At 40.1% G+C, this 16,164-nt stretch overlaps 2 protein-coding genes across 3 annotated transcripts in view; one reads left to right on the plus strand and one right to left on the minus strand.

Annotated features, from left to right (window-relative positions):
- Positions 1–7,171: 7,171 nt before the first annotated feature.
- Positions 7,172–8,923, minus strand: Ir67a (Ionotropic receptor 67a). Its single transcript, XM_017232788.2, has one exon. The coding sequence runs from the start codon at positions 8,921–8,923 to the stop codon at positions 7,172–7,174; it is 1,752 nt and encodes a 583-aa protein (XP_017088277.2).
- A 3,936-nt stretch (positions 8,924–12,859) lies between these two features.
- Positions 12,860–16,164, plus strand: part of LOC108119582 (capon-like protein) — a 42,303-nt gene continuing 38,998 nt past the window's right edge. For both annotated transcript variants that reach the window (XM_043210082.2, XM_070279743.1), the window contains exon 1: positions 12,860–13,709. The gene's annotated coding sequence lies outside the window, so the exon portion shown is untranslated. The remainder of the gene's footprint in view (positions 13,710–16,164) is intronic.

The raw sequence follows: 16,164 nt of genomic DNA on the forward strand, positions 1-16,164 counted from the left end.
CCGGCACATTTTTTTCTGCTCAGCAACCGTCACATATAAAGGATATATATCACATTTTTTTTTCTTTGATTTCTCTCTTATAGCTATATATTGGTTTTTTGTGAAGTTCTGGTCCAAAAGAAATGCTAACGCTTCATTGGGAGTAACAGCTTCTGGATCTTTATTTGGTGATCTAACGGCTTTGAGCATATATTGCGCTTTTTCGGGGCATATTGAAAGAAGCTTCAATACACTGGCAAGGTAATTTTTTTTTTTCTTTCGTGCAGCCAAGCTTGCTGCGAGAATTAGCAAACTTATATTAAATTCCTCCGATTTAGCAACATTTGCAGCTAGTCTTCTTAAAGATCTAGTGCCCTTCGTACTGAATGGCAGGGTTGGTCGACCCCGTCGCCCCAAGCTCTTCGGCATATCAATGACCGTTTGGGAATCCAACCACTTTCTATGCCGGCGCTGGAACAGCTTTAAATTTCTTTTGCTATTGTTCCACATTGATCTTACGGTGTAACAAAATTTCTTTGTTGTACGTTCTACAATAGCTTCATGGTTCTCTCCTGGCAGAGCAGCCTTTATAAATTGAAAGACTGCATCTTCCTTTGCACTATTCCCACTTGCTTCATGCCATTTGCCGAACAACTCAATATTTGCTAACTTGAGGTTGCGTTCTAAAAATTGAAAAATCACGAAAAGTGCATTTTTGTGCATATTCATATTTCACTCATTTGAAGACAATTAAACAATCTACAACATGGACTAAATTACATTGTCCGACTCTGGCAGAATTCGTTTAAATCTCTTTTTAAAAATGAGATTTAGTTCTAAAAATTCCTTTGCTAGACTACTTACATTTTCACTTTATTAAAAAGACAAAACACGTTTTTTGGACACTTCACATATAGAAACACATAGTACAAACCACTTTGAAGAGAATTCATTTCAAAAATTATTATTTGGTTCATAAAATTTTCACTATTCGCGTTTTTAAGATCACACCCAAAATCATAAATTTTAAACTCATGTAAATATCAACATCAACAGCTGTTTTCAACAGCTGATTTTTTCGCAGTGGCGCCATCTATTGAGATTTCTGGTATGCAACACTAAAAATTAATGTGTTGTGAATGATATGCAGTTAAAATTATTTAAATCCTTTAACTTTCAAAAAATGGTTTTTGGCCAGAAAAAGTGGTCAAATTTCCTATAGTGCGTCGCCTCATCTTTACAGTGTGTGTGTGTATGTGTGTGTTTATATCTGTGTCTGTGTGTGTGTTTGTGGCTTTTGTGGCTTTAAGTAGCGAAATGTGCCAGGTCACCCTCGTACTCCCCCTCCCAACCATTTAGTTGCTGATTTTCTTACACTTTTTACCGCCATTTCTAGTTCGCCGTCATTTTACGGTGAGGTTTTTGTACGTGCAATGCATTTCCAGACTTACGACTCTCGCCTGAATGTGAATATGTGCGAGCATTGTAGTTTTTTTGGTCAGGAGGGAGAACTAGGGGATCCCACGATGGCTGACAGGGTTTAAGCGCCAAGGATTTATGTAGTCCTTTGGCCTGACACGGGGCCAATTGAAACGTCACGTCGGGGGCGATGAATGTGAACGTAATGAAGCGGTTAATGTGAAGGGAAATCGTGGTAAACTATTATGTTCTGGAATTAGATAAAATATTTTTAAAATGTATAGATAACATTAAACAAGGTAAAGAATTTAATAAAAGGTTTATATCATTTTTAAAATTATTTTTCAATCAATTAAATAAATACACACTCCTTCATTAAAGCCTAACTAAAAAACTATTTAATTTTCTACAAAAAAATGTACAAAAAGTTAAACCAAATTGAACTAATGCATTTTTAATTAGTTGCAAAAATAGAAAAAAGCCCAGCTTTTAAAAGGGAAACATAGCATTTTCCATCACAATTTATTACATCAAAGACCATGATAAATTCAATGATGCAAGCTTACATTTCCGCAAATAAATTGAAAACATCATTTGGCTAATTAGCATTTAGAATCGGGAAAACATACATATAATAAAATTCAATTCTCGTTTATTTCGTCGTTGTGGCGGTCACTCAATGTCAGTTTAAATGGCAAAGATACATTTTTTCCATTGTCATATTTTCGACCATTTTCAATTTCCAATTCAATCCGAATCGAATGCTTTTCTATGGTAGCACGACAGCGTGTGCATGGAAAGCATTTTAAAATGTCAATCCAATGAATGTTTTATTTGCGATGATGCAGCAGCCACAGCCATCAATTTATACGCCAGAGCATAAATGTGGGTTCGATATGGGATAATGGCAGCTGGCATTTTATTTAATTCGCACGAATGCATTCGATTTATGCATTTGAATTCACAGTTCTTGGCACAGAGGGTGAAAGAAATGCATTTTTAAATTTCAGAAGAAGCGTTTTATTGCGAAGGAAAAGCCAAAGCTAGAAATAGAAATAGAAGAAAGTGACTGGGAAAGTGACTTTACTTGAGAATCTTCTTCCCCTCAGTAATCTCGTGGCAATGAACTCTCGTTTGCTGACAAAAAATTTAAGCTCACTTTTGTTCAAGTATCTGTGTATCTATCAGTTGCCCAGAGCTGCCAAACTTGTTTTGCCCGCCAACGAAACCGAAATGAAGCTGGTTTCGGTTCTGGCCCAGAACCTGCGGTATCTACATGTTGCATGCAACACATCTTCGAAATAAAATGTTCGGAATCCAATCTTTGCAGAACGACATTTTCTGACCTCTCCCGTATATAAAACGATAATGTAACGCTTCTACTATTTGTATCCTGCGGACCGAATGCATATAAATGAGAAAAAATGCCTCAAGGATGTCCACCGAGAAAAACCAACAATAAACAGGTGCTTATATAATAGCTCTTGCTGTGGCATTGTGTAAGACTTTTGTTTTTATAGTGTATTTTGTAGCGAAGGATACGGAGTTGGAAGGATATATACATGGAAAACAATCAAATGGCTGGCGAAAGGAAAGGCAGGCGGGCAGACAAAAGATTGCCTTAGGTCTTTCCATACACAATTCATTCATTCATTCACTCAGTCAGTCATTCATTTGGTTGCCTGGCACTGTCGCACTTTGCATGTGTCTGTGTCCCTATATCCTGCTCCTGCTACTGGCTCCGGCTCCTGAGTCCTGGGCAACAGGGCGTATACGTATTCAGTGAATACTGGGCTGCCGCCATGGCGGCTTTTGTTCAACATGACAAAGACATGACAGCGACAGAAAAAGCAGCCCAAGCATAGCAGCAGCACGCAAGAAATACAACAACCACAAAATGACGCTCTTTGTAATGCTTTTAATGCTTTCAAAATTCACCCAGGATTGATTTATGGCCAAGAAGGGAAAAAAGCCAAGATTTAGAGCCAGAAATCACCAAAACAAAAATGTCTCAGAGGAAGTATGGATACAATAATATTTTAAAGAGGATTTCAGATTAAAAGATCGAGCAGTTGAGCTCTCAAAAATATTCTTTTCTATCTTCCTTCTATAATAAATTATATATTCTTTCTAATTTAATTAAATTTTATTCTCTGTGCAGCACCAAATCCAGGCCTTGACAAATCAATAGGCAACTTAGGAGATCAGAAGAAAGCCGGAGGATTAGGGCTTGAAGTTACAGAGAAATATGTATCTTTTTGCGGCTTTAAAATTTATGAAAGTTTGTGAAAGACTTGATAAATGTCACAGCATGGTCCAGGCCAGGCCTGCCTGAGTCCTGGCCAGCCAAATCCCATTCATTTATTAGCCACCAAGCCCCAAGGAGACAATGACAACCGAAGCACTCCATTGTCAGTAGGGCATTCATCAATTTCACTTACTTTCGCATTGTGATGGAAAACCAAAGAAAACTAAACTAAAGAAGGAAAGCATAACTGGTAATGTCCTTGGGGGGTGGGGAGGGTAAGGTAAACATTGTCTACCTCTTTGCCTTGTTTTGCTTTCATTGAAAGTTTTGTCCTGGAACTGATTTGCATATAGAACTTGCTAATAATGCCAGCCAAGGTGGGATGAATGGAAAAATAAGGCTACTATAACTTTTGCCACCCACTCAACCCAGCTTAGATGAAAGTTTTCTGATTGAGTTTTTGACAGTTTCTCTGAGGGATTCTCCCTCCACTCCAGGCCCACGCTCCTCCTACTCCAGGTCTTTTACTCTTCAAATTATAAAGGGAGGTGTTTGCTCTAAGCTTGTTTTGATTTCCCGTTTATTGTTTTTGCTGAGCCCTGCCTTCGAAAAGTTTTTGGCTGCTAATTGCTTGAGCTCATAATTAGAACAAATGCAAATTACCAAAAAGAACCGCAGAGCCTTTTACCAGCCGAATATTTGCCAAAATTTATGCAAATGACAGTGTGCGTTAAAATTCACGACTAATTAGCCGAAAAAAGTTTGACATTATTTACTGTTGGCATATAATTTTTGTCGGAGCTGACAGTTTGTTTGATTCTAGGACGATTTGCATAAACAAATGCAAACGAATTCTAAATCCTGACGGGCTGGGAGCTGACCACGCCCACCCCCTCTTCTCAGAAGTTTTCTCCATACAACATTTATGCAGTTGTTCCTCTTCTTGCAACAATGTTGTCATGAAGAAAGTTTTTGGGGCACCATTTGGAATACATTGTGTGTTTTTTGCCGAAACTTGAAACTTTAAAGCAGCTTTAAAATTCAGTCTTTGAATATATATATTTTTAAATATTTAATTGCTGAGGTTAATTAGTGCATCATGTGGCATGTTCCACAACGATTGGATCGCAATTTAATGCGATTCACAGGAAATTGCGGGTTGGAAACAGGAGTAATTTAACACACAGGCCAATTTGTGGCTGGAATAATTACAATTAACAATTGTTTTTTCATCTCTTTGGAATATCTACAGCGCAATGGAATTAAATGGTTCCATTCAGCAAGAAACACTAATGAAAATTAATTAATTATATATTTTTATCATATTTTGTGGGAGTTCCACTTCAAAAAAGGGCGACTCCACATGGAAGGGCAGTGTGGCCCACTCTGAAGGCTATATCTTCTCCAATAATGATTGGATTCTTGAGCGGAATACCTTAATAGATTTGTGGATGGATTCTCCACCAATTTGCATCAAAATCTAGGAATAAAATATTTTTTAGATTTTTTCTAGGGGTTCCCCCATTCCCCTTCAAAAAATGGGGAATCCGCATGGAAGGGCAGTGTGGTCCACTATGAAGGGTATATCTTGTCCAATAATGATCGGATTCTTGAGCGGAATACCTTAATAGATTTGTGGATAGATTCTCCACCAATTTGCATCAAAATCTAGGAATAAAATATTTTTTATATTTTTTCCAAATTTTCTAGTGGGTCCCCTTCAAAAAATGGGGAATCCGCATGGAAAGGCAGCGTGGCCCACTCTGAAGGCTATATCTTCTTCAATAATGATCGGATTCTTGCGTGGACTACCTTAATCGATTTGTGGATGGATTCTTCACCAATTTGCATCAAAATCTAGAAACAAAATATTTTTTAGATTTTTTCCAAATTTTCTAGGGGGTCCCCTTCAAAAAATGGGGAATCCGCATGGAAGGGCAGTGTGACCCACTCTGAATGCTATATCTTTTTCAATAATGATCGGATTCTTGCGTGGAATACCTTAATCGATTTGTGGATGGATTCTCCACTAATTTGCATCAAAATCTAGGACTAAAATATTTTTTAGATTTTTACCAAATTTTCTAGGAGTTTGCTTTCCAAAATGGAAGGGCAATGTGGCCCATTAAAATATTTTTAATATGAATGTTTTTGTATATATGAAGCTTTAAATTTCAATCACTAACTTCAACCAACAGTTACCTGGAATATCCACAACCCGGCCGAAAATGGACAATCGTTAAGCTACTTAAAAGCATCATATAACTTTAAATCCCTCAGATAATATTTCACGTTTGTTACAAAAGGCATTTAATTTTTCAGATTTCTGGCTGCATTGTTTCGACAGGCCATCCAACGTGAAATGTACAAAATTTTGCCTCCTGGCGGGCTTGCCTGGATATCCTGCAGCTGAAAAGCAGAGAACAATGTGAAACATTTTTGCAAATGTCGAAATTTTCGGCTGTTGTTGCAATTAGCCCCGAAATGTGGTTCAATTAGGGGAGTGCCCAGCTCCGGGCATGGGCCAGGACGCTGGTTTGTAGCCGCTAATTTGCATATTGCATTACAGGACATTTCGAACTAGCCACGTTCTGGACTCAGTGTTACCGGCCTGTGATACGGACTGGGTTTTCGGGGCTTAATTAAAAATTTTTACGCCAAATGCCAGTTGCTTTCAGTGCATCAATAATTCGATTTTGCGAACACAGAGTGGTGGCTTTATTTTGTAAATTCATGTAAAGTAGAGCCAGGCCAGGCCAGAAAATTGATTTTGATTTTTTTCCCAGAGAGAGGATAAAATGCTTTACATGGAAAAAAGTGGCACTTTAAATTGGATGAATATTGTGCCATTTGCCTGGATTAAATGTATTCATAGCTTGATCAGATAGGGCTTTAATATTCTCTCTCTCTACATTGGTGAGGAAAAAAAGAACATTTTCTGCATCGATTTTGCCATAAACATCCTGTCTGCTCCCTTAATGTCCTGGCATCATAAAGAGCCCGTTAACTCGCCAATAAGCGGAAAATCCTGTTACTGTCTGTGTCCCTCCCTGACGCTCCGATTCCTTTAAAGACTCCGACGCAAAACGTCAATTATGGGGGCGTATGAACGTACATCCCACAGTAGACCCGGATGATTGAATGTCTGACGAACTGACGGAGGGAGGGAGGGCCTCGAAACTGAAGCCTCGAAAACAAAAACTAAACAAACAAAAGTGCGATCCGGTGACAAACGCTTAAACCTCGTCAATGCCAACAGCAGCAGCAACGGTAGTGACATTTTTCGAAAGTAATTCCCAATCTGGTGAAATGTTTGATTTATGTCAAAGTTGGGGTACGGTATTAGCCCATTAGCCTGGGCCGAATATTGTCTGGAAAGTATACGGGCTGAAAGTTCAGACCTCCGGGTTATGACACATTTGACAAGTTTGGGTAAAGTTTTTGTTTTATTATCTTTTTTTGTGGGTTAGTTAAGGCCTCTGAAATGTGCTTTATATTCAAAGTTTAAAACTGTACATTTTTACTTTAATTTTCAGGAGTTCTTGAACATTTTTTCATCCAAAAAGAAACCAACAACTCACAGAGGAAAATAAGAAATGAAATTAACCAACAAATCTCTAGCAAACACCAAATCCAAAACAAGTCTCCAACTTTAAACTCCCGGAAAGCCACATAGGGAAAAGGATCCTTTTGCGAAATAATTTTAAGGTTGACCATCTCGAGGAGTGTTTGCTTCTTCCAGTGCTCCAAGAGTCCTGCGTCCTGAACTCGATTGATGTGAACGTTCAGTGGCTCCTCGTAAATAGAGTTTGCCTGCATCGGCACGGTTAAAAGAACATTAGTGAGAATGATCCATAGTCCTGGCAGGGAACAAAAAGCCGGCTGTCTGTACAACTCCTGTTTTTTGGCTAGAATTTGCCATTCCGACACTAAGGTGGAAAATGCTCGTGACATATTGGTTTCCCTTTTGAGTTTATGAAACTCATCGGATTTGATAAACGAAATTTTGGAACGGATAGCATCCACGGGTCGTCCATTGTCGATATTGTCGAAATAGAAGTGTTCGGCTTCGTCGAAAAGTACACTGACTGGGGAGTCTCGGAGTTCCTCAAAGTTGGAGATCTGTCGCGAGGTCGGGTGTTTGGTTAGTAGGGTCTTTAGGTGAGCTGCATACAAGCTACTCAGGACCATGCCAAGAAAGAATAGTGTGGCATTGGTGACCCTCGAACTGGTGGCTCTTGTGGCACTCATTCTGAAGGACTGGCCTATAATCCCCGACATGATGCGCTCGTTAAACACAAGATTTGACCAATTAACCGGAGTCTGGAGTATTACGGGCCCAAAGCAGGTGTCCAGTATTGTGAATAAATAGTAAAAGATCACGAGGACAGCCAGAAATCTTCCGCCAGTTACTTCTAGATAAACCTGGGCAGTTGATATTTCGTGGGCACATGGAACCATAACCAGCCACTTTTCCATATCGAGGACCGTAGAGAAAACTCCGTTCTTTGTACTTCTCTCAAAGCCACACAAGCTGATGGGCATGTTAATGGTTCCGTTGAGAGTCATATTCCTCAGGACGAATAGTGTCATATGATCTCCAGGTACAATGGGTCTCTCCCATTTGAATGTGAAGTTGTAGACCCTTATGAACTCTCGGAAAAACTTATACACATAGCCTGTCATTTGGATTTCCCCAGTTTCGTTGTTTCGATAGGCAATCGATCGTGGTTCCATTTGATCGGGCAGCGTAAGTATATGTCTTCCATAAAAGTTGCGTATTCTGGGTAGCAAACAGCCCTGATTGAGGTCCACCAGCTTCCATCTTTCCGGAGCATAGGGTTGTAGGCGATATATCATATTTCCTCGGACCACTACAGCCACATACATGAACCTTAGGTGCTCTGGGGTTCTTGCTAACTCTTCGGATGGCTTCTCCTCCCATTTTCTTACCAACAAGAGCCGGGCTCTTCTCATATTCAGTAGATTCCGATCCAGGGCTGTCCATAGTTGATCATCCAAACGAGTATCTCCTGTTTGAAAAACCACTACTAGCACTTCCGAGTTGAAGGATTGTTTCAGAAAAAATTCCATTTTTTCGTTGAAATTCAAAACAGGCCATGAAGAATTTAAATCCATTCGTTCATATTCCTTCTGGCTATGGGTCAGTAAAACAACTGCTTCGAAGGGCTTATCCTTGTAGCCTTTAGCCAGAATTGGGTTCAACCAATTGGTGCCGTTGGCCAGAAGTAGAATTGGTAACAGCAGCTGCCACATTTCCTTACTGAATGAACTTTTAGCCGAACAGGGTCCAGGACTTATAAAGCGTTTGTGCCGCAATTAGTGGAGATTATAAATGATTTGAGGGTCCGCTAATGGTCTTGGAATGGCAGAATATTCCCATTTACTAAAATTACCATTAAGTTTTACGACTCCAAAGTGTCTAAAGCCATTTAGGTTGCAAGGAGTAGGTACACATTAGAAATTATTTTTAAACTTTGTAACTATAATTCTCAAAGTATTATAGGTTTAGTTGGTATCACTGCTTAATAACCTCATTATTGCCAACTAATTGAAATCCAATTAGCTGGAAAACTCTCATAATTAATCAAACGCCTAGATGAAATTATAATTTCTAATTAGGCTTACTAAGTCGAAGGGAGTTCTGGTTTGGGAAGCAATTAACTGAGAGTATTTTGACGAAAATCAGTCAGGCCAGAACTAAGCTAATGTCCAACAAAGCAGGACAAATTGGCCTAATTAAAGTCAAGAAAGCTGAGGCCCACCGTTAACCCAGCGTGGAAATTAATCTTTTTTGTTTAAATCCAAGTACCTTATTACTAAGAATTTTAAATGAAAGTGCCATTAACATAAAATTTTTTGAGTTACAACCCAAATTATAGTATATCTTGCCAGTCCGAAGCGTCAAGACTTGTTGAAAAATATGAGTATTATCTACCTTAACGGTTGAGTGAACTTAAGCTCCTTCCATTTCCAGGTGAATACTCCGAAATGATTTGTGTCCTGGCAGTCCCTGGCCATTAGAATGTTTCAACGTTTCTAATTGCTTCAGCAAATTGCTTTCAATGTTTTCGGAGGAATTTGCATTCACAAACATGCTCCTGACTCTATTAAGTCTGTTTGCAATTCATTCATCTCGGTTTCGGTTTGTTGATGTTGGCCAACAAAATACATTGAAATCTATGATTGATATAAAGTACCTGGCTTCAACAGGTTCCAATTATTGTTTTGTGGTAGAATCACTAATTGCTTTGACATGAATTATTTATTATTTTACATGTACATGAAATCCAAACCAACAAAAAATCTTGAACAACTTTGTGCCCCATTTCCTATTTCCGCTTCCTGGATGAACATTTTCTAGGTTTGCACTTCCATTTTAGCGCTGCTTCTCCACCAATTAAACAAGTTAAATGTGCAAAAGCGAGAAAAATGAGGAGAAAATGTTGAACGAGTCGAGTTGTGGGCTCCAAGTCCCAAGTTCTGAGTGTCGAGCGTCGAGCGCCGAGCACCGAGTGGGAGAAGGCTTGAAAAGCGTGTCGCATTAATTTTCACGCGAGTGCATATTTGATTTTCTTTTATTCATATTTCCCGGCATTCAGTGCGATGTGCGTGTTTCTGCATATAGTGGGGGTTTTGCAGAAAGAAAAAATATACATGTACAAGATGCTGCTGGAAAAAGTAAAAGAGAAGCTTTATTTTTTCTTTCATTTTCGTTGACATGCATAATATTGCAAAGAATTGTTGCCTGGCATAATTTATGCCAAAGAACGAAGGCAAAAAAACTCCATCTCCAGCTGTGCAACGTGGCGTATGCGTAATGTAACATTAATTGTATTTATTTGCCTTGTTGATTGATTTGCCGTCGCTCCTACCTTAGCCTTCTTAGCATACATTTTACGACTCACCGGCCTACGACTACGACTTTTCCCGGAGAAGACAATTTGGTTTATCAAAGTCATTTGGCTTCTGGCCCGGAGGCACAACGTCCCAGCCACGCCCACATAAATTAACGCAGATTTAACGAAGCGTTAACACAAAAGACGGGATCAGAGCGGCAGCTGCCAGAGCCCCTCCTGGTTCTCCCCCCACACGAGTCCTGCGACAATAAATTTATTGGTTTTATCCTGCTTCCCCCCCAAAAAAATCCAGAAGCTTATCAAGTTCACATCTTGTAGCCCAGCATGTGCAGTATATTTTTATGTCAAATGAGTTTCGTTGCCGTTCCATTTTTTCCCATTGCTGTTCCGACCTCTTGTAATATAATTTATACATACAATAATGAGTCTGCTTTTAGGCGCCTCTCGTATGTTTGAGTGAAAAGTTATTAATTGATTCAGCTTTAAAGCTGTTGACTCGATGGGCTCATGCATCCACCCCTGAAGTGCCACTCGTTGAAAAGTTTTCCGAATGTAAAAAAAAAATGGAAAAAAAGTTTATATCCCATTGAGGCTGCTGCCACTTGAAACCTGAAACCGAATCCTAAGTAGGGTTGCCTAAGATTCCTCGACAATGTGTTAAGTGAAAACTGACGCAGGCCAAAGGGGAGAACTTGCCATGATTGAACGGCTTTTGAGTGGCCTTCAAGGCCTTAAAGATACCCAAAAATATCTGTGTGGCTGGCAGACACACGTGTGTTGGCCATGACTGCCATTCGCATTTAAAGTTTTGTCAGTTGGCCGGCCAAAAAGTTTGTCCCTGTTAAGCTGTGAAATTGTACGCCATTTTGCGGGCGCCATTTTCAGTTGTTCGCCTTTTTAATTAAAAAAGTGGCCACCTAAAGGGTGGCAAGGCGATGCGAAGAGGACTGGCGACGGGCGACGGGAATTTGAACTTGTTCCTTGCCTCTTTTAATTTCCAATCTCTATTCCTGTGGCACTGTTCTCGAAACTTTGGACCATCGACAAAAAAAAATGTAATTAAAATACTGCAAATATTTGCCCAGTTGGCGATGTTTGAATGCATTTCCTCCGAGTCACCGATTTCAGGAACATTTATCCTTGCATATCCTTTTGCCCACTAAGCTCCTGTTCCGTTGTCTGTATTCCGAGTCGTTTGCCAGGCAACCCGGCCGCATCCTTTATCGAGTTTTCGCTTGTTTGTCATCCTTTTTAGGTGTGGGTCGCCTGCCCTTTATATGATTGCGGTTTCATGCTTTTGCATATTTCCCATGAATACGATTCCTGCCAAAAACCAACCCACCAAGCCACCCATCCCTACCATCGCACACGTGCCCTCATATCCGGCGGAGTTGGGCTGAATTATGCGCGGATATTTGCGGATACAAGCGGAATGAGTTGTCAGACTCAAAACACAAGCCTCTCAGGTTGAAAAGCCTTTCTCCATATCTCCATATATTCGGTTACTTTCGGTATGTACAGAATTTAGTTGTCAACCTTGATTTGGGCATATTTATTAGGTTTGCGGTGAGGTCTCTGTCTCTGTAGGAGGAATGCCAGTTTTGTTAGAACTAAGCTTGAGATAACCGCATAATGGCTTACATATTTTGAAAATTTTTGGAATATAGCAATAGAATCATTACAAAATTTATTAAATTCTTTGAAATGTTAAATGATATGGTATTATATGAAATTTCAGACTGTTTAGATGTTATTTATTATTTTATTAAAGGTTTTACTTATCTCTACTTAATTATGTACATTCTAATTTAAAATATTAAATTTAAATATTTCCTAATTAATGGAATTTTAATTTTTATTTTAGTCTCAAAAAAGTATTCACTTTTTTTTATAAATATATTTTATATTAGTACCATGAACATGTTAAGATTCTTCCTTCATATCATTTGACAATATTTGACCATGTTTACCCTGTGGGGCTTAGGAGCATCTTCTTCTGGCTAAGAGAGTGCCTGGCACGGAAATCAAAACAGAGAAATTTTGCTAAAACGCTGGACCCCAGCCAGCCCCCAGGCCCCCTAATCCATCACCCGTCAGACTCCCAGCGACGAGCACGTGTATTTTATGGATTCTGATTGGACGATGGCTTTCGCTTTTCGTGAGCGAGAGAGAGAGCCGAGTGTTGACTGCCACTGCGAGGGGGCCAAGTAAGGGGGTGGTTGCACAAAGAGCGAGAGCCCCACAGTAAACTGGTTTTTCCGCAGCACCCTGTATTGGCCAGTAACACAGTGCTTTTCTGTTGCTTTTCAGCTTCGGGCCCTCAGTTGTTGTTCGGCGTTCTTTGTGGTCAGACACAGGCGTATACGTAATTTCATCGTTTTTCTGGCGTCGCATCGAAAAACGAAAATTTCGAAAAACTCTTCCTTGCATACCGGTTGCCTTTGTTGTTGGCTTTTTTGGTTGTGTATACAAAAAAAACACGGTTTTGAATATCAGTTTCGTCGTTACACACGCACGTAATTCGAGTCATTTTCCGTTAATAAAAAAAAATTTGTTTATTAATAAACCGCAGGCAGGCGACAGTCTAAGCACAACAAACACAAGATTTTTTTTTATTTACAAATACATATATTGGTATTCTTATGTCGCGGGTTGCATTCTTGAAAACGGGTTTAACGGCATTCTGTATTTTATGTTCGTGACGAAAGTGAAGTTCTACCCGATCATAATCTAAGCGTTTCCGCTCCGTGCGAAAGTTATATTGTAATTTGCGGGTTCGGCCAATAAACCAGGAAAGCGGAAAGCACAACTGGCGAAAAAAAGTTATTTAATATTCAAGAAGTAGACACTGGGTAGAAAAAAAAAAGAAAAAGATTCCACAGACAAACATAGCAACAAGTCGCGGTGCTGTTTGGCCAACAACTCTCTTAGCCAAATCCGTAGCTCAAACGGCGTTTATTAACATTCTGCTGCCAGAGCGTTGGATAGGTAGGAAAAAAGCGTCGTCTTCATCGACGCCCGTTTCCAAGAATTGGCAGTTAATTTTTGAAATCACCTTCCGACCAAACTGAGAAAAAAAAATCCCACAAAACCAAGACCTGTAGGTGTTTGTCTTCTGGGAGTGTGAGAGTGTCTGAGTGTGTGTTAGCCTGTGATAACTGTGAAACTATATACGCTATAAGGTGAGTACTCGACAGGAGAACTATTCGAACTACCCACGCAGAATAATGAAACGCATAGAAATGGAAAGTTTCGCATCATTTCATAATCATTTTAGCCACAAAAGTGCTGACTCTGTAAACTAAAACTGTGAAAAAAAGAAAGGCGAAGAAAACTTTTTGCAGATCGCAGCTAAAAAACTGATTACGCGACGCGTTCTAGATACTCGTACTTTTTGGGTTGCAGCTAAGATCTGTATTTGTATCTGTATCTGTGGGCATATTGAATGTGTGCCAAAATGAGACGAAAAAAAGGCAAAACCAAAAAAAAAAAACAAAAAAAATGATAAAAGCCAAAAGACCGACACAGCCGCCAGCACATTCGTGTTTATTATTTTTATAATTTATTGCACAACAATAACATGTGAATATAGTGGCACTATATAGTACACACATATATCTCTTTAAATCGAGAACTGTTTGATTCCCCATTTACACTGCACCATGGAATCTTGATTCTGGTGAAATGCATCTGCAAGATACACACACAGAATGACACGGAATCCACTGAGGCAGACTCATAATAAACGATAAATTTCAGTGCAATGACAAAATTGCTGATAACTGACCGGACTCGACTTCGATTCTCTTTTTTTTTTCTCCACTCTGGCCCCGATCATTAATATCCGTAGTCAGAAGTTTAAAAAATAACCTCTTGGGGGGGAAAAGTTTTTAATCATTTGCTGGCCGAGAACTTCAAGGTTAGCCCCGGTATCTAGCGCTTTACAGAGCCCCCGATCTGCTAATGATCCGCGTTTGGAAAGATACAGATTTAGAGGAGAATGTTTGCTGAAGAATTTCCCGAAAAAAAGTACAAATCAATGCTAAACATCACCCCTTCGTTGATTTGGCAATCCGTTGTTTTGCTCAACAGACTTTTATTTTAATTTTTTTTTTGTGTTTAGGCCAAATAGTATCTGAGAGGTGCGTTTCACATGAAATGGGGCTGGGGGAGCAGACACAGGCTGAGTGGCCGCCCGCTGCTATTTATAGGCGCTCAACAAACACACAGACAGACAGACACTGGCGGGCTCCTCTTCGCACAAAATGTATCTTGTAGATACACAGGCAAAAAGTTTTGCATCGTCCCGCTCATCCGTCTGTTGCCGGCTCTGTCTGGCCTGTCTGCCTCATAAATATATGGCAGGGCGACAATGGCGAGACGCCTAGAACTCAGGTGCACATAGAAAAATTATTAGGGATTAAAATATTTAAAGGATTTATGGTTTAAGATCTTAATGCTGGTCTGTTGCTATTTTCATGCTTTATAGAGATTACTCTCTTCCACATTTGTGACCTTAACTTTGAGATATCTTAAAAAAATTGTTTTCCCTGTACCTAACGATTGGAGATCGCTGAGATACTCTCTGCCGGCCATCTCATACGTTTCTAAGGCGTAGCAAGTTGCCTTTTTACAGCCTGCTCCTCTGTCCTGTCCCCTTGCTTGGCAGTTAGTTTCTTTGAAATCGAAAACAAGATTGATGCCCCGTAACCGGACTTTCGGGCGGAAGGGGGTGTGGTGATTTTAGCCAAAGCCGACAAGGAGACAACGCAGCTGCTCGTCGTCACCGCCTGCCTTTTGTTATTGTGGCTGGCCATCTTTTTCGCCAATTGGTATCCGTTTAATTGGCGTTTCTGGCCGTTCATATATGTTTATTTGGTCGATTGGCTTAAAAAAAATAGAAAAGCCAATAGCAATGCCACACGGGAACTTGGCAATTTTCCTTTCAACTTATTCCGCGGCAAAATGTGCGCAACAATTTTCCCAAAAAATTACAGAAAAGAAATGCTTCAAAAATACCAATCTGCCAGCGACCAGTTTCGTTTTTCGTTTGGCTTGCATAATCCGTGGCAACGAGGCTTGCGGCAAGTGCAACTGCTGCACCGGAGGCTGTGAATCTGGCTGTGACTGTGGCTGCGACTGCGCAGTAAGTATCTTTAGTTTCGGGCATGACAAAAGCTGCCAAGCGATTCGCTTCATTCGTCGTTGCAACGTAATTGCAAGTTCGAGCTCAAAACTTGAAAAACAGCAGCCACAAATTGCAGCTGACTGCATTTTGGCTTTGTTTTCTGGCCATCTCGCTTGCTCTCTTACCACCAGATACAAATGTATCTTTATATCTAAAGGTGTGCTTTGTGTCTGGGAGTATGTATGTGTATGTGTGGCTGCAAGAACCGGAAAGGAAGTTGACTCCGACTTGTGCTGCGGCTGCGGCTGCGAATGCGAGTCGACTCCAATTCAAGCCATCGAAAAACCGGTTCTCCTCTCGAATGCTTCTTGTTCCAAGAAGCACGACATCAGGGCTCGCCAAGTCATTCACTTGCAGGCGATACGATACGAGTTTCAAATTGTTGTTGTAGTTACTGCTGCTGGCTGCCCAGTCGCTCGTTTTGTTGCAGTTGCAGTTGCAGTATCAGG

The sequence above is a fragment of the Drosophila bipectinata genome, chromosome 3L (genome assembly GCF_030179905.1).
Source record: "Drosophila bipectinata strain 14024-0381.07 chromosome 3L, DbipHiC1v2, whole genome shotgun sequence".
In the NCBI taxonomy this organism is placed as follows: domain Eukaryota; kingdom Metazoa; phylum Arthropoda; class Insecta; order Diptera; family Drosophilidae; genus Drosophila; species Drosophila bipectinata.